Source organism: Coregonus lavaretus, assembly GCF_964263955.1.
Source record: "Coregonus lavaretus genome assembly, chromosome: 10".
In the NCBI taxonomy this organism is placed as follows: Eukaryota; Metazoa; Chordata; class Actinopteri; order Salmoniformes; family Salmonidae; genus Coregonus; species Coregonus lavaretus.
In genome coordinates, this window is record NC_139997.1 from 5,414,760 (window position 1) to 5,438,378 (window position 23,619).

The window sequence follows — 23,619 nt, forward strand, 5'->3', positions numbered from 1 at the left end:
CAAGACAGCACTTAATCTCCTCCTATAACATTTCACAAGATTGGAGAACACAGTGAGAGGGATCTTTGACCATTCTTCTTTGCACAATCTTTCTAGATCATCCAGTGTCCTGGGTCCTGTCTTATGCACTCTCCTCTTTAGCTCGCCCCACAGGTTTTCGATTGGGTTGAGGTCTGGGGACTGAGATGGCCATGGGAGGACCTTGAGTTTGTGACTGCTGAACCATTTTTGTGTAGATTTTGCCACATGTTTTGGATCATTATCCTGCTGAAAGACCCAATGACGACCCATCTTCAGCTTTCTGGCAGAGGCCATCAGGTTTATATTTAAAATGTCCTGGTAGTTCAAAGCGTTCATAATGCCATGCACCCTAACAAGGTTCCCAGGGCCTTTGGAAGAGAAACAGGCCCACAGCATCACAGATCCTCCACCATACTTCACGGTGGGCATGAGGTGCTTTTCGGCATACTCATCTTTTGTTTTACACCAGACCCACTTAGAGTGTTTGTTGCCAAAAAGCTCAATCTTAGTCTCATCTGACCAAAGCACACGATCCCAGTTGAAGTCCCAGTGCCGCTTAGCAAACTCCAGACGTTTACGTTTGTGAGTGTTAGTGAGAAAAGGCTTTTTCCTTGCATGCCTCCCAAACAGCTTGTTGGCATGTAGAGAGTGTCTGATGGTTGTTTTGGAGACTTTGTGACCCCAAGATGCCACTCTTTGATGTAATTCTGTGACAGTGAGCTTAGGACTTTTTTTTACTTCTCTTACCATCCTCCTCACTGTGCGTTGTGGCAAGATAAACTTGGGACCTCTTCCAGCCTTGTTTGTCACTGTTCCAGTTGTTTTAAACTTCTTAATGATTCCTCTGACTGTAGATACGGGCAAGTTAAGGCGAGTGGCTATTTTCTTGTAGCCATTGCCTGACTTATGAAGGTCGACACAAATCTGCCTTACTTGAATGGTGTGTTCTCTTGTCTTTGCCATGTTGACAAATGGGTTAGAGAATTAGGCCTCTGTGTCACGTCATATTTATACCCCAGGGAAACAGGAAGTCATGAAATACTAATTAAAAGTTCCTAGATACCCTGACCAACTTTAGCAACTACAGAAAAAAATATTAAAAAAAAAAATCAATTAAAATTTTCTGCGGAATTGTTAGGGGTGCCAATAATTGTGGGACACATGATTTCAAGTTTTTATTTTTCTAAAAGTGTGATTTTTTTTTTACCACCAAAGTAATGTACTTAAATAAAAGGTTGGATTTTTCTATTTTTTTGCATTTGGGTTCTATGTTGTTTAAAAAAAAAAGGAGAATTTTTGGAAGTCCTCAACCACATCTTAAACAGGGGTGCCAATAATAGTGGAGGGCACTGTACATATACATTTAGCAGTCCATTAATCAGTTGGTGTGTGTAAGTGCTGTGGGGTTGAAGGTACGAACCCATAGGCTTGGCTCTCTCATCCCTTCCAGGGTTTTGGGAGGGAGGGAGGACAATGAGCCTGTCCTAGCAGATGTAATCAATGCCCCCATGCGCTCTGGGAGCTATCATGGCCAGGATAAGTTATTTTCTCTTCTGGCGCACAGCTTCAGGATAATCCTTGTTGATGAAAATGTACGTTCCCCTCAAGTTCTTGGCTCTTTCCAGAACCACTACCTTGTCCTTGAACATCAGGTTCTTGACGACTACAGGAACTTGACGACTATCGGCCTGTCACCTGGGCCGGTGGTGGGTTTTCCAGTCCTGTGGGCGCGCTCCAACTCAATCTTCCTGTGGTCTACCTTCAGTTTCTCCGAGATAGTTTCCCTCACTTTGTCCTCAGATTCCGTCCAGTCTGGAAGAAGCTAACCGTCCAGTGAAGCTAACCACTTAGCTAGAAAGCTAACTAGCTACTAAATTAGCAAACCAAATGCACAACGGCAGAGCATTTAGCACATTTTAGACAGTTGTTCCATACTTTATCTATACTGAACAATATACATGCAACAACTTCAACGATTTTACTGAGTTACAGTTCATATAAAAGGAAATTAGTCAGTTGAAAAAAACTATTTAGGCCCTAATCTATGGATTTCACATGACTAGGCAGGGGTGCAGCCATGTGTGGGATGTCCACCCACTGGGGAGCCAGGCCCAGCCAATCAGAATGGGTTTTCCCCAAAAAAAGGGCTTATTACAGACAGAAATACTCCTCAGTTTCAGCTGTCTGGGTGGCTGGTCTCAGATGATCCTGCAGGTGAAGAAGCCGGGTGTGGAGGTCCTGGGCTGGCATGGTTACACATGGTCTGCGGTTGTGAGGCCGGTTGGACGTACTGCCAAATTCTCTACAACATTGGAGGCGGCTTATAGTAGAGAAATTAACATTAAATTCTCTGGCAACATTCCTGCAGTCAGCATGCCAATTGCAGGCTCCCTCAAAACTTCAGACATCTGTGCCATTGTGTTGTGACAAAACTGCACATTTTAGAGTGGCACTTTTATTGTCCCCAGCACAAGGTGCACCTGTGTAATGATCATGCTGCTTAAATCAGCTTCTTGATATGCCACACCTAGGTGGATGGATTATCTTGGCAAAGGAGAAATGCTCACTTACAGGGACGTAAACAAATTTGCATAAAATTTGAGCGATAAGCTTTTTGTGCAATATGGAACATCTCTGGGATCTTTTATTTCAGCTCATGGGACCAACACTTTACATGTTGCGTTTATATATTTGTTCAGTATAGATCACCTGAGCCTGCTGCACAACAGTGAGTGACTCAACGCTCCGGTCTTTCCTCATTGTGTGCTTGTAAACAAAACACCATGTAACTGGGGACTACAAGTAAGCGTCATAATGAAGAATTGTGCGACAGGTGAAATGAAGAACGCGATCTTCTTTATCACAAGTTGACTGCAGTTTCTACTTAAAAAGTAGCTACAAATATTCACATAAAAAAAAAAAAAAAATACTTCAAAAGAAATAGTTTCAACAGTATTGACGGCATTGAAAAACCATCCCGTGGCCATTTCCAAATACCCCAGTAAACATGGTATACCGCCCAAGCCTAGAATACAGTATATACATATGAAGTAGGTAAAACAGTACGTAAACATTTGACCAGTGTTCAATGACTATGTACATACGGCAGCAGTCTCTAAATGGACAGTGTCTAAAGTTCAGGGCAGGGTACCGGGCAGAGGCCGGCTAATGATGACTGTTTAACAGTCTGATGGCCTGGAGTTAGAAGCAGTTTATCAGTCTTTCTTTCCCAGCTTTGATGCACCTGTACCGTCTCCGTCTTCAAGATGGTAGCAGAGTGAACAGCTTGTGGCTCAGGTGGCTGAGGTCCTTGATGTTCTTCTTGGGCTGCTTGTGACACTGGGCGCTGTAGATCTCCTGGAGGGCGATGATCCGTTGGGCTGACTGCATCACCCTCTGGAAAGCCCTGCGGTCGCGGGCGGTGCAGTTGCCATACCAGGTGGTGACGACACAGCCCGACAGAATGCGCTCGATGGTGCATCTGTAGAAGTTTGTGAGGGTCATAGGGGTTGAAGAGGCGCCCCCACGCTGACCATTTCAGGTCCTCAGTGATGTGCACGCCGAGGAACTTTAAGCTTTTGACCCCTCTCCACTGCTGCGGCCCCGTTGATGTGGATGGGGGCGTGCTCTCTCTGCTGTCTCCTGAAGTCCACGATCAGCTCCTTTGTTTTGTTGACGTTGAGGGAGGGGTTATTTTTCTGGCACCACTCCGCCAGGGCTCTAACCTTCTCCCTGTAGGCTGAAGGTTTAGGCCCAAGGAGTCTGGGAAAGGAGTGAATTGGATCTGGCAGATACTCTACCAAGGTTCCACCCTAAAGTCTACGCCTGTTGTATTCGGAGCATGTGACAAATACATTTTGATTTGCCTCGTCGTTGTTGGTAAATCAGGTCTAACCACTGTCGTGTCGTCAGTAAACTTGATTGAGTTGGAGACGTGCATAGCCACGCAGTCATGAGTAAACAGGGAGTACTGCATCCCTAACCCTTTCCCCTAACCCTCAATGTTCTGAAGGGTCTGGATAGTAGCTTAAACTATGCATAAAATAGAGCGCCACCATTGACACAGAAAGACAAGTTAAAGTCAAACTCAATAAACCCCCAGAAAGGAGAGGCTCAATAAAACCCCAGAAAGGAGAGGTTGAGAGCTTGTTATGAACATGTTGTGACAGAGCATTAGTGATGGGGGGGGGGGGGGGAATCTATACAGTTACTTCGGGATATAATTTGTCGATATATCGTATCGTTTTGACAATATCGCTATTATACTTTTTGCGCTAGTTGGCTGCACCCTCGACCAAAATCCCAGTATTTTTCCTTCATAGCTTGTTCTCAATCTTCTTATTAAATAGGGAGCCAATTTGTTTTCAGCACTTTTATTTCCATGACTGATCAGAGCTCGTTTTCTCATGGCTCTCTCTTGTCCCTCTGCAGCAGACATATGGTGAGCAATATGTTTGGAACATCGAATCGCAATAAAATCACAGTATCGAATCACAATACATACAGTTGAAGTCGGAAGTTTACATACACTTAGGTTGGAGTCATTAAAACTCAATTTTCAACCACTCCACAAATGTCTTGTTAACAAACTATAGTTTTGGCAAGTCGGTTAGGACATCTACTTTGTGCATGACACAAGTAATTTTTCCAACAATTGTTTACAGACAGATTATTTCACTGTATCACAATTCCAGTGAGTCAGAAGTTTACATACACTAAGTTGACCTTTAAACAGCTTGGAAAATTCCAGAAAAGTATGTAATGACTTTAGAAGCTTCTGATAGGCTAATTTACATAATTTGAGTCAATTGGAGGTGTACCTGTGGATGTAGTACAAGGCCTACCTTCAAACTCAGTGCCTCTTTGCTTGACATCATTGGAAAATCAAAAGAAATCAGCCAAGACCTCAGAAAATAAATTGTAGACCTCCACAAGTCTGGTTCATCCTTGGGAGCAATTTCCAAATGCCTGAAGGTACCACGTTCATCTGTACAAACAATAGTACGCAAGTATAAACACCATGGGACCACGCAGCCGTCATACCTCTCAGGAAGGAGACGTGTTCTGTCTCCTAGAGATGAATGTACTTTGGTGCGAAAAGTGCAAATCAATCCCAAAACAACAGCAAAGGACCTTGTGAAGATGCTGGAGGAAACAGGTACAAAAGTATCTATATCCACAGTAAAACGAGTCATACAGTGGGGAAAAAAAGTATTTAGTCAGCCACCAATTGTGCAAGTTCTCCCACTTAAAAAGATGAGAGAGGCCTGTAATTTTCATCATAGGTACACGTCAACTATGACAGACAAAATGAGGAAGAAAAATCCAGAAAATCACATTGTAGGATTTTTTATGAATTTATTTGCAAATTATGGTGGAAAATAAGTATTTGGTCAATAACAAAAGTTTCTCAATACTTTGTTATATACCCTTTGTTGGCAATGACACAGGTCAAACATTTTCTGTAAGTCTTCACAAGGTTTTCACACACTGTTGCTGGTATTTTGGCCCATTCCTCCATGCAGATCTCCTCTAGAGCAGTGATGTTTTGGGGCTGTCGCTGGGCAACACAGACTTTCAAGTCCCTCCAAAGATTTTCTATGGGGTTGAGATCTGGAGACTGGCTAGGCCACTCCAGGACCTTGAAATGCTTCTTACGAAGCCACTCCTTCGTTGCCCGGGCGGTGTGTTTGGGATCATTGTCATGCTGAAAGACCCAGCCACGTTTCATCTTCAATGCCCTTGCTGATGGAAGGAGGTTTTCACTCAAAATCTCACGATACATGGCCCCATTCATTCTTTCCTTTACACGGATCAGTCGTCCTGGTCCCTTTGCAGAAAAACAGCCCCAAAGCATGATGTTTCCACCCCCATGCTTCACAGTAGGTATGGTGTTCTTTGGATGCAACTCAGCATTCTTTGTCCTCCAAACACGACGAGTTGAGTTTTTACCAAAAAGTTATATTTTGGTTTCATCTGACCATATGACATTCTCCCAATCCTCTTCTGGATCATCCAAATGCACTCTAGCAAACTTCAGACGGGCCTGGACATGTACTGGCTTAAGCAGGGGGACACGTCTGGCACTGCAGGATTTGAGTCCCTGGCGGCGTAGTGTGTTACTGATGGTAGGCTTTGTTACTTTGGTCCCAGCTCTCTGCAGGTCATTCACTAGGTCCCCCCGTGTGGTTCTGGGATTTTTGCTCACCGTTCTTGTGATCATTTTGACCCCACGGGGTGAGATCTTGCGTGGAGCCCCAGATCGAGGGAGATTATCAGTGGTCTTGTATGTCTTCCATTTCCTAATAATTGCTCCCACAGTTGATTTCTTCAAACCAAGCTGCTTACCTATTGCAGATTCAGTCTTCCCAGCCTGGTGCAGGTCTACAATTTTGTTTCTGGTGTCCTTTGACAGCTCTTTGGTCTTGGCCATAGTGGAGTTTGGAGTGTGACTGTTTGAGGTTGTGGACAGGTGTCTTTTATACTGATAACAAGTTCAAACAGGTGCCATTAATACAGGTAACGAGTTGAGGACAGAGGAGCCTCTTAAAGAAGAATTTACAGGTCTGTGAGAGCCAGAAATCTTGCTTGTTTGTAGGTGACCAAATACTTATTTTCCACCATAATTTGCAAATAAATTCATTAAAAATCCTACAATGTGATTTTCTGGAATTTTTTTTCTCAATTTGTCTGTCATAGTTGACGTGTACTTATGATGAAAATTACAGGCCTCTCTCATCTTTTTAAGTGGGAGAACTTGCACAATTGGTGGCTGACTAAATACTTTTTTCCCCCACTGTATATCGATATAACCTGAAAGGCCGCTCAGCAAGGAAGAAGCCACTGCTCCAAAACCGCCATATAAAAGCCAGACTACGGTTTGCAACTGCACATGGGGACAAAGATCGTACTTTTTGGAGAAACATCCTCTGGTCTGATGAAACAAAAATAGAACTGTTTGGCCATAATGACCATCGTTATGTTTGGAGGAAAAAGGGGGGTGGGCTTGCAAGCCGAAGAACACCATCCCAACCGTGAAGCACGGGGGTGGCAGCATCATGCTGTGGGGGTGCTTTGCTGCAGGAGGGACTGGTGCACTTCACAAAATAGATGGCATCATGAGGAAGGAAAATTTATGTCTTGAGATGTTGCTTCAAAATTTCCACAGTCAGGAAGTTAAAGCTTGGTTGCAAATGGGTCTTCCAAATGGACAATGACCCCAAGCATACTTCCAAAGTTGTGGCAAAATGGCTTAAGGACAACAAAGTCTAGGTATTGGAGTGGCCATCACAAAGCCCTGACCTCAATCCTATAGAAAAGTTGTGGGCAGAACTGAAAAAGCGTGTGCGAGCAAGGAGGCCTACAAACCTCTCAGTTACACCAGCTCTGTCAGGAGGAATGGGCCAAGATTTACCCAATTTATTGTGGGAAGCTTGTGGAAGGCTAACCGAAACGTTTGACCCAAGTAAAACAATTTAAAAAGGCAATGCTACCAAATACTAATGGAGTGTATGTAAACTTCTGACCCACTGGGAATGTGATGAAATAAATAAAAGCTGAAATAAATAATTCTCTATTATTAATCTGACATTTCACATCCTTAAAATAAAGTGGTGATCCTAACTGACCTAAGACAGATGTCAGGTACTGTGAAAAACTGAGTTTAAATGTATTTGACTAAGGTGTATGTAAACTTCCGACTTCAACTGTATATAATCGTAATACATATTGTCTCAGCACCTAAGTATCGTGATAATATCGTATCGTGAGGTCCCTGGCTGCCCTACAGAGTATGCCTCGAAATGTCTAGAATATTTTAACTCTCTCTCAGCAGGAAATATGATTAGTCTTGACTACTAACACGACACACCCTTCTGTCCAAACCTCATCCTAAACTACTACTGCAGAGTCGGGCACCAGACTTACTGCTCAACCAGATTCCAACACACACACACAAACACAGTAGACTAACTAATGCTGGGGATATAGGACGTGGTACAATGGCATGGACTGTTTCCAAACAGGAACCAGGTCTGTATAACAACAACATAAACAATCACCATAGCAACACCACCTCACTGCATTCCTTATGTGTACCAGCCAGGTAGTATAGACTAGATACTTTCAGTGTTGCAGTTCAAAAGGTGAGACTTAGGCTGCCCAATTATGGGCAAAAGATCTGATCTAATTGGTCAAAAGACCAAATAGTGGAAAAAAATATCAGAATTGGGCTGATGTGTAAATTCAGCCTAAGAAATGTACAACTGTGTAATAAAAATCTAGGAATCTGTTTGGCCAGTGGCTAAAGAGAAGCCTTCTCAACAACCATGTTGTATTACTACGGACTGTGATTTGTCTCTCTGTGTGTTAACAGGCATCAGACTGCTGGCCCTGATGACAGTGTGTGCGTGTGGGTGTTTTGCTGAAGTGCAAAGCCACACAAAAACACACACCCATTTATCGGAGCGCCCTTATTTCAGCCTCGTCACTGACCCCAGAAGACTTTCCCGACTGTCCCCACTACTAAGAGTAGCCTAAAGCAAACACCATTAAGCAGAAGCTATGGCCGCCATGTGTGCTACAGATCCAAAGCATGACTGTTTAGTCTCTGCTTCACTTCTGTTATCAGTACTTTATTTAAAAACAGCAAACATTTGGTGAGCATATTGAAGATTGTGACTGTTCACTAGCAGGCATTTCTTTAGTTAAGTTAGTAGGTCAATGAGGAAACTTATTGAACCAAATATTTCCTCTCAGTACCCTTCAGCTCAACTAAAGTTCCCTGGGTGTCTCGGGAGTCTGAGCTGCCCAGGCAAACAACCTGAGAGAGAGATTACTGTGCTACATTCCATCGCTATCGCAGAAGGGTTCAAGCATTACACTACTATATGGCTGAGGGCTTAGACAGCAGAGTAAAGCACAATGCTTCATGTAGCTGGGGACGGAGAGGGCAGGCAGCTTCAAGCTCGATAAAGATAGAAACACCAATGGAATCCCAGACACCTCTACAACCCCCCCCCCTCTCCCCCTCTCCAGGACATTCACTATGCATTCAAATCAAATGGAACCCCAGACACCAAACACCTCTACATCAAATCAAATTTGTCACATGCGCCGAACACAACAGCTTACTTACAAGCCCTTAACCAACAATAACAGTTGCGAGGCTATATATAGGGGGTACCGGTACTGAGTCAATGTGCGGGGGCACCGGTTAGTCGAGGTAATATGTACATGTAGGTAGAGTTATTAAGGGGGGGGGGCAATGAAAATAGTCTGGGTAGCCATTTTATTAGATGTTCAGGAGTCTTATGGCTTGGGGGTAGAAGCTGTTTAGAAGCCTCTTGTACCTAGACTTGGCGTTCCGGTACCACTTGCTGTGCGGTAGCAGAGAGAATAGTCTATGACTAGGGTGGCTGGAGTCTTTGACAATTTTTAGGGCCTTCCTCTGACACCGCCTGGTATAGTCCTGGATGGCAGGAAGCTTGGCCCCAGTGATGTACTGGGCCGTACGCACTACCCTCTGTAGTGCCTTGCGGTCGGAGGCCGAGCAGGTGCCATACCAGGCAGTGATGCAACCAGCCAGGATGCTCTCGATGGTGCAGCTGTAGAACCTTTTGAGGATCTGAGGACCAATGCCAAATATTTTCAGTCTCCTTAGGGGGAATAGGTTTTGTCGTGCCCTCTTCACGATTGTTAGTTTGTTAGTGATGTGGACACCAAGGAACTTGAAGCTCTCAACCTGCTCCACTACAGCCCTGTCAATGAGAATGGGGGCGTGCTCGGTCCTCTTCTTTTTCCTGTAGTCCACAATCATCTCCTTTGTCTTGATCACGTTGAGGGATAGGTTGTTGTCCTGGTAAAACGGATTTAAGTTTCCCTGCATTAAAGTCTCCGGCCACTAGGAGAGCCGCCTCTGGATGAGCGTTTTCCTGTTTGCTTATGGCCGTGTACACTTCTTCTTTAAGAGGCTCCTCTGTCCTCCACTCGTTACCTGTATTAATGGCACCTGTTTGAACTTGTTATCAGTATAAAAGACACCTGTCCACAACCTCAAACAGTCACACTCCAAACTCCACTATGGCCAAGACCAAATAGCTGTCAAAGGACACCAGAAACAAAATGGTAGACCTGCACCAGGCTGGGAAGACTGAATCTGCAATAGGTAAGCAGCTTGGTTTGAAGAAATCAACCGTGTGAGCAATTATTAGGAAATGGAAGACATACAAGACCACTGATAATCTCCCTCGATCTGGGGCTCCACGCAAGATCTCACCCCGTGGGGTCAAAATGATCACAAGAACGGTGAGCAAAAATCCCAGAACCACACGGGGGGACCTAGTGAATGACCTGCAGAGAGCTGGGACCAAAGTAACAAAGCCTACCATCAATAACACACTACGCCGCCAGGGACTCAAATCCTGCAGTGCCAGACATGTCCCCCTGCTTAAGCTAGTACATGTCCAGGCCCGTCTGAAGTTTGCTAGAGTGCATTTGGATGATCCAGAAGAGGATTGGGAGAATGTCATATGGTCAGATGAAACCAAAATAGAACTTTTTGGTAAAAACTCAACTCGTCGTGTTTGGAGGACAAAGAATGTTGAGTTGCATCCAAAGAACACCATACCTACTGTGAAGCATGGGGGTGGAAACATCATGCTTTGGGGCTGTTTTTCTGCAAAGGGACCAGGACGACTGATCCGTGTAAAGGAAAGAATGAATGGGGCCATGTATCGTGAGATTTTGAGTGAAAACCTCCTTCCATCAGCAAGGGCATTGAAGATGAAACGTGGCTGGGTCACGCCGCCCGGGCAACGAAGGAGTGGCTTCGTAAGAAGCATTTCAAGGTCCTGGAGTGGCCTAGCCAGTCTCCAGATCTCAACCCCATAGAAAATCTTTGGAGGGAGTTGAAAGTCTGTGTTGCCCAGCGACAGCCCCAAAACATCACTGCTCTAGAGGAGATCTGCATGGAGGAATGGGCCAAAATACCAGCAACAGTGTGTGAAAACCTTGTGAAGACTTACAGAAAACGTTTGACCTGTGTCATTGCCAACAAAGGGTATATAACAAAGTATTGAGAAACTTGTTTTTTGACCAAATACTTATTTTCCACCATAATTTGCAAATAAATTCATTAAAAAATCCTACAATGTGATTTTCTGGATTTTTTTCTCTCTCATTTTGTCTGTCATAGTTGACGTGTACCTATGATGAAAATTACAGGCCTTTCTCATCTTTTTAAGTGGGAGAACTTGCACAACTGGTGGCTGACTAAATACTTTCCCCCCCCCCCCCCCCACTGTAGATGAAAACTCTCTTGGTAGATAGTGGGTCTACAGCAAAACCTTGAGACTTCCTTCGATATCTTGGACCCCTGGTCTTACCTGCCGTTCGATCCTGCCGATACACTAGAACCCGCCAGCTCTATGTTATTCATGTCATCGGTTCAGCCACGACTCGGTGAAACATAAGATATTACAGTTAATGTCCCGTTGGTAGGAAATACGTGCTTCTAGTTCGTCCATTTTATTATCAAGCGATTGTACGTTGGCCAATAGTATCGACGGCAGAGGCAGATTAGCCACTCGTCGCCGGCTCCTTACCAGGTATTACCCACTTCTCCAGGACATTCACAATGGATTCAAAATCAAATGGAACATCAGGGCTGCATGTGTTCAGTAGGACCCAACATTGTGGAACGTTCAGACATAAATATATTATCTAGAACAGATGTGCCTCTCTGACAATGACTAGGGGGGTCATCTGACATGTCAGCTCTATTCGTGTTCAGTTTGTTGAGGGAGGGGTGAGTTGAAAGGAGCGGGTGGGGAGTTATGAGTCACTACACAGCTATCCTCTGCTGGATTAGGGCCCGCAATGGGTGAAAACGCCAGCCTGCCAAATCAGCACTGCTGGGTTAGTGTCCACATGTGCCAGGGCAGGCAGGGGCCAGGGAGGGGCCAGGGCAGGAAGGGGCCCCAAAAATGAGCAGAGCTGCTGCAGGTGCAGCCTGGGCTGTGGGGAGGGCAGGGGATTGGCCACATTCCTCATAAAGAGAGGCGTTTAATATATCTGGATTGTGGACAGCCTTGGAAAGGCAGGATTCATAAAACTATGAAGTGTGCTGCTCTGCTCTCAGAAGTTGTCCTCTCTGGGTGGAGTGGAGAGAAAGTTGAAGAATAATCTTGGCTCAAAACAGTATCGTCAACAAGCTCAGCTCTTCTTAGTCCAGGGTTTTTTCTGCATAGAAAAGTATTGGGCGGGCAACATACTTTTTTTTTTTTTTAAGATTCCAAAAAATGTCATGGTTTGAGGCCCTGATTGATTTTGTTGTAATGTTTGAGTCACTCAGATAGAATACGAATATGGCATTCAAAATATGTAGAATTGCAGGAAACTAGGTTTAAAGATTTCTCTCCGCACCATGGCAAAATGTGTAGAACCGCTTTAAAACAGTAAAACGTTGTCTCTGCGGCCGAGAGGGGCACTAAAATATTAGATCGGAGACCGCGCCGTTGGTCACACCCTCGCCATGCCCACCACCTAAGCCCCATTTTGGATCCAGAAAAAAACCCTGTGAAAACAACGTGAGGGAGAATTCTCTAGTTGGCTTTGAGACTTTCAGAGACATTTTAAAAGGGCAATATTATATTCCGATCTGCAAGTATGATGAGGGCCATGAGGTGATTAGTGCGGGGAATTAATTCATTGCAAAGTGCAATCTTTTGGTTTGGCCTACAAAAACATACAGTACCCGATTAGTCAAGTTGACTCAAGTCACTGAAGGCATAAGAAAATCACAAATGATTAGTAGGGATGTAACGATTCACGGATATGCATCGGCCTCCAATTCAAATGTTTATGATACAAGTGCATCGGTCCGCAGACCCCAAACCGATCCAAATGTAGCATGCATTGGTCTGAAAATTGATACAAACGTCATAAAAATCGGGGTTCACAAAAATATTTTGTTCATATTACATTATTTCTACCCTCCAAAAATACCTCTCATCGTTTGTGACAACTGACGCGTCCTCTCCTTAATTAAGTGACAACCTGTGTAATTTGCTTGGTTATTGTCATCTATCCGCTGTTGAAAATGGTGTTTTACTGGAATAAAAGTAAGCTACCGGAGACACAACGCATCTGGCCTTTACATGCTGAATGGGGATTACAATAGATTTCATTCTGATTGTTCAGGTTCACCATCAGTCAGCAATAGTTTTGGTAGTAGTTTTGGTAGTTAAGTGTATTATGGTCATTTTTAGATATACAGTGTAAAGTTGATAATTTCATAACAATGAATCACTTTTGCGAAGCGCACTGCATGGCCAAAGAGAGAAGAGAGAGGGGATCATAAAACGGTCAAAACCATTCCATTGTTATATTCCCTGGCTATGTCAAAGATCATTTGTAATTGATAAGTGTTGATACATTACTAGCTCAAACACCTAATCTGCAAAAATGACAAGTGAATTAGTGGATGATGGCGATTTCAGAACCAAAGTGGGGGGGACAAAAAAACAACATAGGCTACATTGCTCTCCCCTAATCTGATAGTGGTAGTAGGGGTAGACGCCTAGTCTCCATTATGGCTCTAATCTGATAGTGGTAGTAGGGAGGTAGACGCCTAGTCTCCATTATGGCTCTAATCTGATAGTGGTAGTAGGGGTAGACGCCTAGTCTCCATTATGGCTCTAATCTGATAGTGGTAGTAGGGGTAGACGTCTAGTCTCCATTATGGCTCTAATCTGATAGTGGTAGTAGGGGTAGACGTCTAGTCTCCATTTTGGCTCTAATCTGATAGTGGTAGTGGGGAGGTAGACGTCTAGTCTCCATTTTGGCTCTAATCTGATAGTGGTAGTAGGGGTAGACGCCTAGTCTCCATTATGGCTCTAATCTGATAGTGGTAGTAGGGGTAGACGTCTAGTCTCCATTTTGGCTCTAATCTGATAGTGGTAGTAGGGGTAGACGTCTAGTCTCCATTATGGCTCTAATCTGATAGTGGTAGTAGGGGTAGACGTCTAGTCTCCATTTTGGCTCTAATCTGATAGTGGTAGTGGGGAGGTAGACGTCTAGTCTCCATTTTGGCTCTAATCTGATAGTGGTAGTAGGGGTAGACGCCTAGTCTCCATTATGGCTCTAATCTGATAGTGGTAGTAGGGGTAGACGTCTAGTCTCCATTTTGGCTCTAATCTGATAGTGGTAGTGGGGAGGTAGACGCCTAGTCTCCATTATGGCTCTAATCTGATAGTGGTAGTGGGGAGGTAGACGCCTAGTCTCCATTATGGCTCTAATCTGATAGTGGTAGTGGGGAGGTAGACGCCTAGTCTCCATTTTGGCTCTAATCTGATAGTGGGGAGGTAGACGCCTAGTCTCCATTATGGCTCTAATCTGATAGTGGGGAGGTAGACGCCTAGTCTCCATTATGGCTCTAATCTGATAGTGGTAGTAGGGAGGTAGACGCCTAGTCTCCATTATGGCTCTAATCTGATAGTGGTAGTAGGGAGGTAGACGCCTAGTCTCCATTATGGCTCTAATCTGATAGTGGTAGTGGGGAGGTAGACGTCTACTCTCCATTATGGCTCTAATCTGATAGTGGTAGTGGGGAGGTAGACGCCTAGTCTCCATTATGGCTCTAATCTGATAGTGGTAGTGGGGAGGTAGACGCCTAGTCTCCATTATGGCTCTAATCTGATAGTGGTAGTGGGGAGGTAGACGTCTACTCTCCATTATGGCTCTAATCTGATAGTGGGGAGGTAGACGCCTAGTCTCCATTATGGCTCTAATCTGATAGTGGTAGTGGGGAGGTAGACGCCTAGTCTCCATTTTGGCTCTAATCTGATAGTGGGGAGGTAGACGCCTAGTCTCCATTATGGCTCTAATCTGATAGTGGGGAGGTAGACGCCTAGTCTCCATTATGGCTCTAATCTGATAGTGGTAGTAGGGAGGTAGACGCCTAGTCTCCATTATGGCTCTAATCTGATAGTGGTAGTGGGGAGGTAGACGTCTAGTCTCCATTATGGCTCTAATCTGATAATGGGGAGGTAGACGCCTAGTCTCCATTATGGCTCTAATCTGATAGTGGTAGTGGGGAGGTAGACGTCTAGTCTCCATTATGGCTCTAATCTGATAGTGGTAGTGGGGAGGTAGACGTCTAGTCTCCATTATGGCTCTAATCTGATAGTGGTAGTGGGGAGGTAGACGCCTAGTCTCCATTATGGCTCTAATCTGATAGTGGTAGTGGGGAGGTAGACGCCTAGTCTCCATTATGGCTCTAATCTGATAGTGGTAGTGGGGAGGTAGACGCCTAGTCTCCATTTTGGCTCTAATCTGATAGTGGTAGTGGGGAGGTAGACGCCTAGTCTCCATTTTGGCTCTAATCTGATAGTGGGGAGGTAGACGCCTAGTCTCCATTATGGCTCTAATCTGATAGTGGGGAGGTAGACGCCTAGTCTCCATTATGGCTCTAATCTGATAGTGGTAGTAGGGAGGTAGACGCCTAGTCTCCATTATGGCTCTAATCTGATAGTGGTAGTAGGGAGGTAGACGCCTAGTCTCCATTATGGCTCTAATCTGATAGTGGTAGTGGGGAGGTAGACGTCTAGTCTCCATTATGGCTCTAATCTGATAGTGGTAGTGGGGAGGTAGACGTCTAGTCTCCATTATGGCTCTAATCTGATAGTGGTAGTGGGGAGGTAGACGTCTAGTCTCCATTATGGCTCTAATCTGATAGTGGTAGTGGGGAGGTAGACGCCTAGTCTCCATTATGGCTCTAATCTGATAGTGGTAGTGGGGAGGTAGACGCCTAGTCTCCATTTTGGCTCTAATCTGATAGTAGTAGTGGGGAGGTAGACGCCTAGTCTCCATTATGGCTCTAATCTGATAGTGGTAGTGGGGAGGTAGACGCCTAGTCTCCATTTTGGCTCTAATCTGATAGTGGGGAGGTAGACGCCTAGTCTCAATTATGGCTCTAATCTGATAGTGGGGAGGTAGACGCCTAGTCTCCATTATGGCTCTAATCTGATAGTGGTAGTGGGGAGGTAGACGTCTAGTCTCCATTATGGCTCTAATCTGATAGTGGTAGTAGGGGTAGACGCCTAGTCTCCATTATGGCTCTAATCTGATAGTGGTAGTGGGGAGGTAGACGTCTAGTCTCCATTATGGCTCTAATCTGATAGGGGGGAGGTAGACGCCTAGTCTCCATTATGGCTCTAATCTGATAGTGGTAGTGGGGAGGTAGACGCCTAGTCTCCATTATGGCTCTAATCTGATAGTGGGGAGGTAGACGTCTAGTCTCCATTATGGCTCTAATCTGATAGTGGTAGTAGGGAGGTAGACGCCTAGTCTCCATTATGGCTCTAATCTGATAGTGGTAGTAGGGAGGTAGACGCCTAGTCTCCATTATGGCTCTAATCTGATAGTGGTAGTAGGGAGGTAGACGCCTAGTCTCCATTATGGCTCTAATCTGATAGTGGTAGTGGGGAGGTAGACGCCTAGTCTCCATTTTGGCTCTAATCTGATAGTGGTGGTGGGGAGGTAGACGCCTAGTCTCCATTATGGCTCTAATCTGATAGTGGTAGACGTCTAGTCTCCATTATGGCTCAGATCAACTGCCTACATAGTATACACCATAGACATACATTACATTCACCCTCCCAAACATATCCAGCTCAGAGACCCAGCTCATGAGCAGCAGATTTTTATTTAGAATGGGAAATGAAGTTTTATGCAAGCGATTCACATCGACTCGTTCTCCAATCAAAACACTTCAAACTAAAACATATCTTTCCTGCGTCGTATCAGAGCCTTGGGGTATTGTGATTCTACCTCAGAGGAATACTTACGTAAATTAGATATTTCATTTTCAATAAATGTGCAAACATTTCTAAAAACGTGTTTTCACTGTCATTATGGGGTATTGTGATTCTACCTCAGGGGAATACTTACGTAAATTAGATATTTCATTTTCAATAAATGTGCAAACATTTCTAAAAACGTGTTTTCACTGTCATTATGGGGTATTGTGATTCTACCTCAGGGGAATACTTACGTAAATTAGATATTTCATTTTCAATAAATGTGCAAACATTTCTAAAAACATGTTTTCACTGTCATTATGGGTTGAGATTTTTTGGGAGAAAAAAAAGAAAAATAATAATTCACCCATTCAGGCTGTAACAGGCTGTAACAACAGGCTGTAACAACATCTTTTTCACCTAGTCGGCTCGGGGATTCGAACCAGTGACCTTTCGGTTACTGTCCCAACGCTCTTAGCCGCTATCAAGATAAGCATGAAATCGTCATGAAAGGGAAAGATGCACATCCCTAACGATTAGGCTAATTATGTAAGCGTTCACTCATTTAGACAAATTGTCACCTGTCATCATCATTGGAGACTATTGTAATGACCATCATTACAGGATACAAGTGTGCATAAACTAAAGCTATAGGACAGATTATTTTCCTGTTGGTGTCCGTCGTCTGTTCCTCCCACAGGCAGACAGGCAGGACAAGGTCCCGTCGCAAAGTATGCATCCCAAATAGCACCCTATGCCCTTTATAGTGCACTGCTTTTAAATCAGAGCCCCTGGTCAAAAGTAGTGCACTATGCAGGGAATAGGGTGCAATTTTGGGATGCAACCCAAGTCTCATCAAAGCCAATTATGGAAATATTCCCCCAGAGAGAGAATAGGACTGGACTAGATCATGCAAATCTATCTGCCTGTTCGTTCTGCATGACCTCCACTGACCTGGCCTCACAGGGTGTGTCAATAAGCTACATGGAAACTGGGCCTGAATGCAGTCTCTCCAAAACTGGCATCCCTCTGTAGTTTTAAGCTGACTAAACTTTGTCCAATTTTCAAGTGCTACCTTCCAGAGCGAGTCGAGGCACCCAAAAGTTCAATATTAACCAACTAAGAAACAGGCCCATCTGATACATGTTCTATTTCAGGATATGTTCAAGGTTTGTTTGTTTTTTACGCAATCTTTTTCTTGATTTTTCTTTGCTGATCAACTATTGCCTCTATCTAAAGTCCACCGTCCAGTTCTAATCTAAAGTCCAGTTCAATCTAAAGTCCAGTTCTTGGCTGTTCAAACCCAATCTCCATGGCTTGTGTGTTCAGTATGTCTGGCATTAACTGATATTTCTCACACAGCACACTATAAAGGCTTGTCCAAAAAAAAAAGGAACCACACACAAACAGGATTCTGCTTACCTCTATAGACTGTGATGGTATCTTCAGTTTGGAAAGGCTGGGCTTGGTGCTTTTCAAGTCTGGTAAGGGTTCAAGATAAGACTGTCCATGGAAGTCTTCTGGAGAGGGCTTGAGGTCCGGAGACTCGCTGGTCACCTGGTCCTGGCCGTCCATGGGCCGGACGTAGGCTGTGGGCTTCTGGGGCATGACCAGGTTGGGCTTGGAGGCAAGTGGTGGAGGGAAGGTCTGAGAGGGCAGGGTTGTCCCCTCGATGGCCGGAGGTGGGATGTCTCTCTGGGGGTCATCCAGGGGGGACACCACCATGGGGATGGGGAAGTCGGGGTGTAGGGGAGAGGCCGGGTGCCTCTCAGGGTGCAGGGGGGAGTCCTGGGGCTCAGAGTCGCTGGGGTCACTGGAATGTAGGGGGGATAGGGGCTCGGCTGGGGGGGACAGGGCGGAGAGGACCGGAGGAAGACTGGCACACTCCCTCAGGTCTGACCAGGGCTCAGTCTTTCTCTGGTGTGGGTCTGGGCTGGCCTGGCCCTGGCTGAGACCCAGGGAGGACTGGGTGTAGGAGGAGGAAGGACCCTGGAGCTTCTTCAGAGGCTGGCCAGAGTGGCCACCGCTCTGGCTTGCCCCGTACTGTGGAGGGTTCTGGAATGGAGGCTTCGCTCGGTCTCGGCTGTGAGATGGCCTCCCATACTTTGTGGTGACGTGAGATTGAGGATCCTTAGAGAAGCTGCTGTCCAAACACTGGTGAGTGTTGGGGTTGTTCACGTCTTCATAACTACCCAGCATCCGCTGGATACGGCTAGACAGTTCATCCCCTTTGATCGTCTGAAACAGAAAAGAAAAGTTACTCAGGTACTTCAGTGTTGTTGAGAAGATGGATCATAGCAGGGCTCTTATCAGCTCTGCAGTAGTTGTTAGCCTTGAAAATGAACAAGAACGATACAGTATGAGACTGAGAACAACAATAGCTACATGCTCTCTGTTGTTGCGGAAGTTGACCTGATACTGCTAATGTTTACTTTGTGTCGCTTAGTCTACCTTTAAACCCAAACACCGTAACATGCAGCGAGGATGAAACTGTAGTTCACAGACAGAATGAGCATGACAGTTTAGCTGATTTCTTTCAGATAAAACCATGGTTTAAGTAGCTAAATATACTGTTGCCCTTTGTCTCTGTACGTGGCTGACTTTTTGACAACCAACCAATATGACCTTTAAAAGCAGGAGAGTAGACAAGACAAAGTTCTCTGTGACAGTAGCTAGCTAACCCCACGGGCTGTGGGTTCCATGTATGGGGCTCACTGCGTCACTCCAAACATCCTCCTCAGAAAAAGGACAACGTTGGGCTGTGGTTCAGGAGATGGGTTGCGTCCCGATTCTCTAGCCTTCACCCACACACTCCCTGTCATGGATTTAAAAGTATAGGACTGGTGTAAGCATTGGCTTGAAGACTCCTGAACATTTTTGATTTGAGTTTCCACTATTGTTGAATGCACGGCAGGGAGTCTGAAAGTGCACACACACTTCAGGAGAAAGGTGGAGAATACGGTTGCCAAAGACCCTACAGTAGTAGAGCCGGAGACGGAAGAGGGAGCGAGACAACCCACTGGCTCCTTTTTTTCCTGGTTCATATACAGCCAATTAACTAAGTAGATCAGACCCAGCTGCTATCACGTTGGTGCCTATGGGAGAGCCTCCCCTTAAGAAGACCGGAACTGTGGCAATTTTTTTTTTATATGGTAAACGGCCTGAGTAAGACATCTTAAAATGTATCCACCATCTTTGGTAGAGCATCACCTCTTGAAGACAAAGAACCCACCTACGCTTTGCTTCACAATCAATTCACATGGCCCGGCCACTACAATGCCTGTCCCTAACAGACTCCTGCCTTGCTTTTCTCTGGTCAATATGAGACGCTATGCATTGTGAACTAGAAGGGTGAACTCACGACCAGCAGTACCTAAACCCTAAGCCCTGGGATGTTAGTGACAGCTAATTCACCTCCTACAACATTGTTCACCTTGAGAGGCTGGCCTTGTTCACAGGCCCAGCTGACGACTACACAACATAAGGATTTGCCAGAATGAGCCAAATGCATCACAACAGGCAGCCGACCAAGGAAACAGAGCCTCTCATTCATCCACTGCAAAAACAAAGCAATCAGCTTAGCCATGGTAAAGAGATATACTTTACAGCTGCCAGCCACCGAGGGAAAGTAGTGCTTCTTTAAGAAACAAATAAATGAGTTTACAGTAGAAAGGGAGGATAGACTGAAGAAAGAGAGAGTGATGGAGTGAGTGAGACAGTTAAGTAGAAAGGGTGGTAGGCTACTTGAGGACTAGTCTATACTCTGTCCATTATCTAACAACATGATATTATAGGTTAATATTTTCACAATTTCAAATTCTCTCATGGTTAATGAAGGATTGCTTACAAATGCCTGAAGCCTACTTCCTTGACCCCACAGACAACGCATCACTTCCCCTGTGCTCGCTCTCTCTCTCTCTCTACGGAAGCAGACAGACACGGAAATAAATAGTCTCGCCAAATGACGTTATTTTAAGCCGCACCCTCCTGTTTTCCAGGGAGCCTAATTAGCTAACTGTGTTCCTGTAAGATCAGGAGAGGGCAACTCACGCAGTGGCTCGTGGGTCTGCGCAACCACATCCATACCGACAAAGGCCCTAGCACCCCCCCACCTTGCAAGAAAAACATTTTAGCGCCCCCCCCCCCCTCCATTAAATAACAAGCGGCTGCTGGAGCTGACAGGCTCTGATGGGGCACAGGGACTAGCTGGCTGTTCACCCAGTTTAGGCTACTCCTCAGGGGTTCCCACTCTCTCCCGTGTCCTGACAGGGCAGGGCACGGGGCTCCAAGAGGCCTCATTAACTGAACAGCTCCTTGGTCTACAGAAGACATGGCAGGCTGGGGGTTTCATCAGGCTCCGGAGAACATGGCAGGGCTGGGGGTTTCATCGGGCTCCGGAGAACATGGCTGGCTGGGGGTCCCATCAGGCTCCAATCACAGGCTGGGGTTTCCATGCTCACTAGAGGACATGGTGGTCCTCACCCAATCACAGGCTGGGATTTCCATGCTCACTAGAGGACATGGTGGTCCTCACCCAATCACAGGCTGGGATTTCCATGCTCACTAGAGGACATGGTGGTCCTCACCCAATCACAGGCTGGGGTTTCCATGCTCACAAGAGGACTTGTGGTCCTCACCCAATCACAGGCTGGGATTTCCATCCACATGGCCTATCCTCAGTGATGTCATCAACAACTGAACTGTGAGGCAAACCTATCAATCGCATAGCTACTCTGTAGTCTGTACAGCAGTGGTTCTAAAAACGTCCATGTGTTTGATCTATTCCAGAGCTGGCACAACTGAATCAACTAGTCAACTAATCATCAAGCCCTTGACTACGTGAATCATGTGAGCTAGTTCAGGGCTACAACAGCATTGTAAACCGTCTGGGGGTTCCCGAGGAGAGGTTCGAGAACAACTGCATCTCATTGCAAAGTCATGGGCATTTAAATGGAGTTGGTCCCCCTTTGCTGCTGTAACGGCCTCCACTCTTCTGGGAAGGCTTTCCACTAGATGTTGGAACGTTGCTGCGGGGACTTGCTTCCATTCAGCCACAAGAGCATTAGTGAGGTCGGGAACTGATGTTGGGCGATTAGGCCTGGCTCATAGTTGGCGTTCCAATTCATCCCAAAGGTGTTCGATGGGGTTGAGGTCAGGGCTCTGTGCAGGCCAGTCAAGTTCATCCACACCGATCGACAAACCATTTCTGTATAGATCTCGCTTTGTGCACAGGGGCATTGTCATGCTGAAACAGGAAAGGGCCTTCCCCAAACTGTTGCCACAAAGTTGGAAGCACAGAATCATCTAGAATGTCATTTTATGCTGTAGCGTTAATAATAATAATAATAATAATAATAATAATAATAATAATAATAATAATAAGCCATTTAGCAGACGCTTTTATCGAAAGCGACTTACAGTCATGCGTGCATACATTTTTTTTGTGTATGGGTGGTCCCGGGGATCGAACCCAATACCTTGGCGTTACAAGCGCCGTGCTCTACCAGCTGAGCTACAGAGGACCACAAGTTAAGATTTCCCTTCACTGGAACTAAGGGCCATAGCCTGAACCATGAAAAACAGACCCTAACCACTATTCCTTCTCCACCAAACTTTACAGTTGGCACTCTGCATTGGGGCAGGTAGTGTTCTCCTGGCATCCGCCAAACCCAGATTCGTCCGTCGGACAGCCAGATGGTGAAGCGTGATTCATCACTTCAGAGAACACGTTTCCACTGCTCCAGAGTCCAACGGCGGCAAGCTTTACTCCACTCCAGCCAACGCTTGGCATTGCGCATGGTGATCTTAGTCTTGTGTGCGGCTACTTGGCCATGGAAACCATTTCATGAAGCTCCCGATGAACAGTTCTTGTGCTGACGTTGCTTCCAGAGGCAGTTTGGTACTCAGTAGTGAGTGTTGCAACCGAGGACGGTCCCGTTCTGTGAGCTTGTGTGTCCTACCACTTCGCGGCTGAGCAGTTGTTGCTCCTAGATGTTTCCACTTCACAATAACAGCACTTACAGTTGACCGGGGCAGCTCTAGCAGGGCAGAAACTTGATGAACTGACTTGTTGGAAAGGTGGCATCCTATGACGGTGCCACGTTGAAAGTCACTGAGCTCTTCAGTACGGGCCATTCTACTGCCAATGTTTTGTCTATGGAGATTGCATGGCTCTGTGCTCGATTTTATACATCTGTCAGCCGAATAGACAAATCCACTAATTTGAAGGGGTATTCACATACTTTTGTATATACAGTGCATTCGGAAAGTTCAGACCCCTTGACTTCTTCCACATTTTGTTACGTTACAGCCTTATTCTAAAATTGATGTTGAATTTTTTTTTTTAATCAATCTAAACAATACCCCATAATGACAAATTGCAAATGTATTAAAAACAAAAAAACTGAAAAATTACATTTACATAAGTATGTTGAAGCACCTTTGGGCAGCGATTACAGCCTCGAATCTTCTTGTGTATGACGCTACAAGCTTGGCACACCTGTATTTGGGAAGTTTCTCCCATTCTTCTCTGCAGAACCTCTCAAGCTCTGTCAGGTTGGATGGGGAGCATCGCTGCACAGCCATTTAAGGTCTCTCCAGAGATGTTTGATCGGGTTCAAGTCCAGGCTCTGGCTGGGCCAATCAAGGACATTCATAGACTTGTCCCGAAGCCATTCCTGCGTTGTCTTGGCTGTGCGCTTAGGATCTTTGTCCTGTTGGAAGGTGAACCTTCGCCCCAGTCTGAGATCCTGAACAGGTTTTCATCAAGGATCTTTGTACTTTGCTCCGTTCATCTTTC

The 23,619-nt window shown here is 45.4% G+C and overlaps 1 protein-coding gene across 2 annotated transcripts in view; it reads right to left on the reverse strand.

Annotated features, from left to right (window-relative positions):
• The window catches only part of LOC311136564 (AF4/FMR2 family member 1-like), a 92,594-nt gene that overhangs the window by 49,377 nt on the left and 19,598 nt on the right, over positions 1–23,619 (reverse strand). For both annotated transcript variants that reach the window (XM_084170748.1, XM_084170747.1), the window contains exon 3: positions 18,243–19,058. In XM_084170748.1, the coding sequence (XP_084026874.1) occupies positions 18,243–19,058 (816 nt within the window). The remainder of the gene's footprint in view (positions 1–18,242; positions 19,059–23,619) is intronic.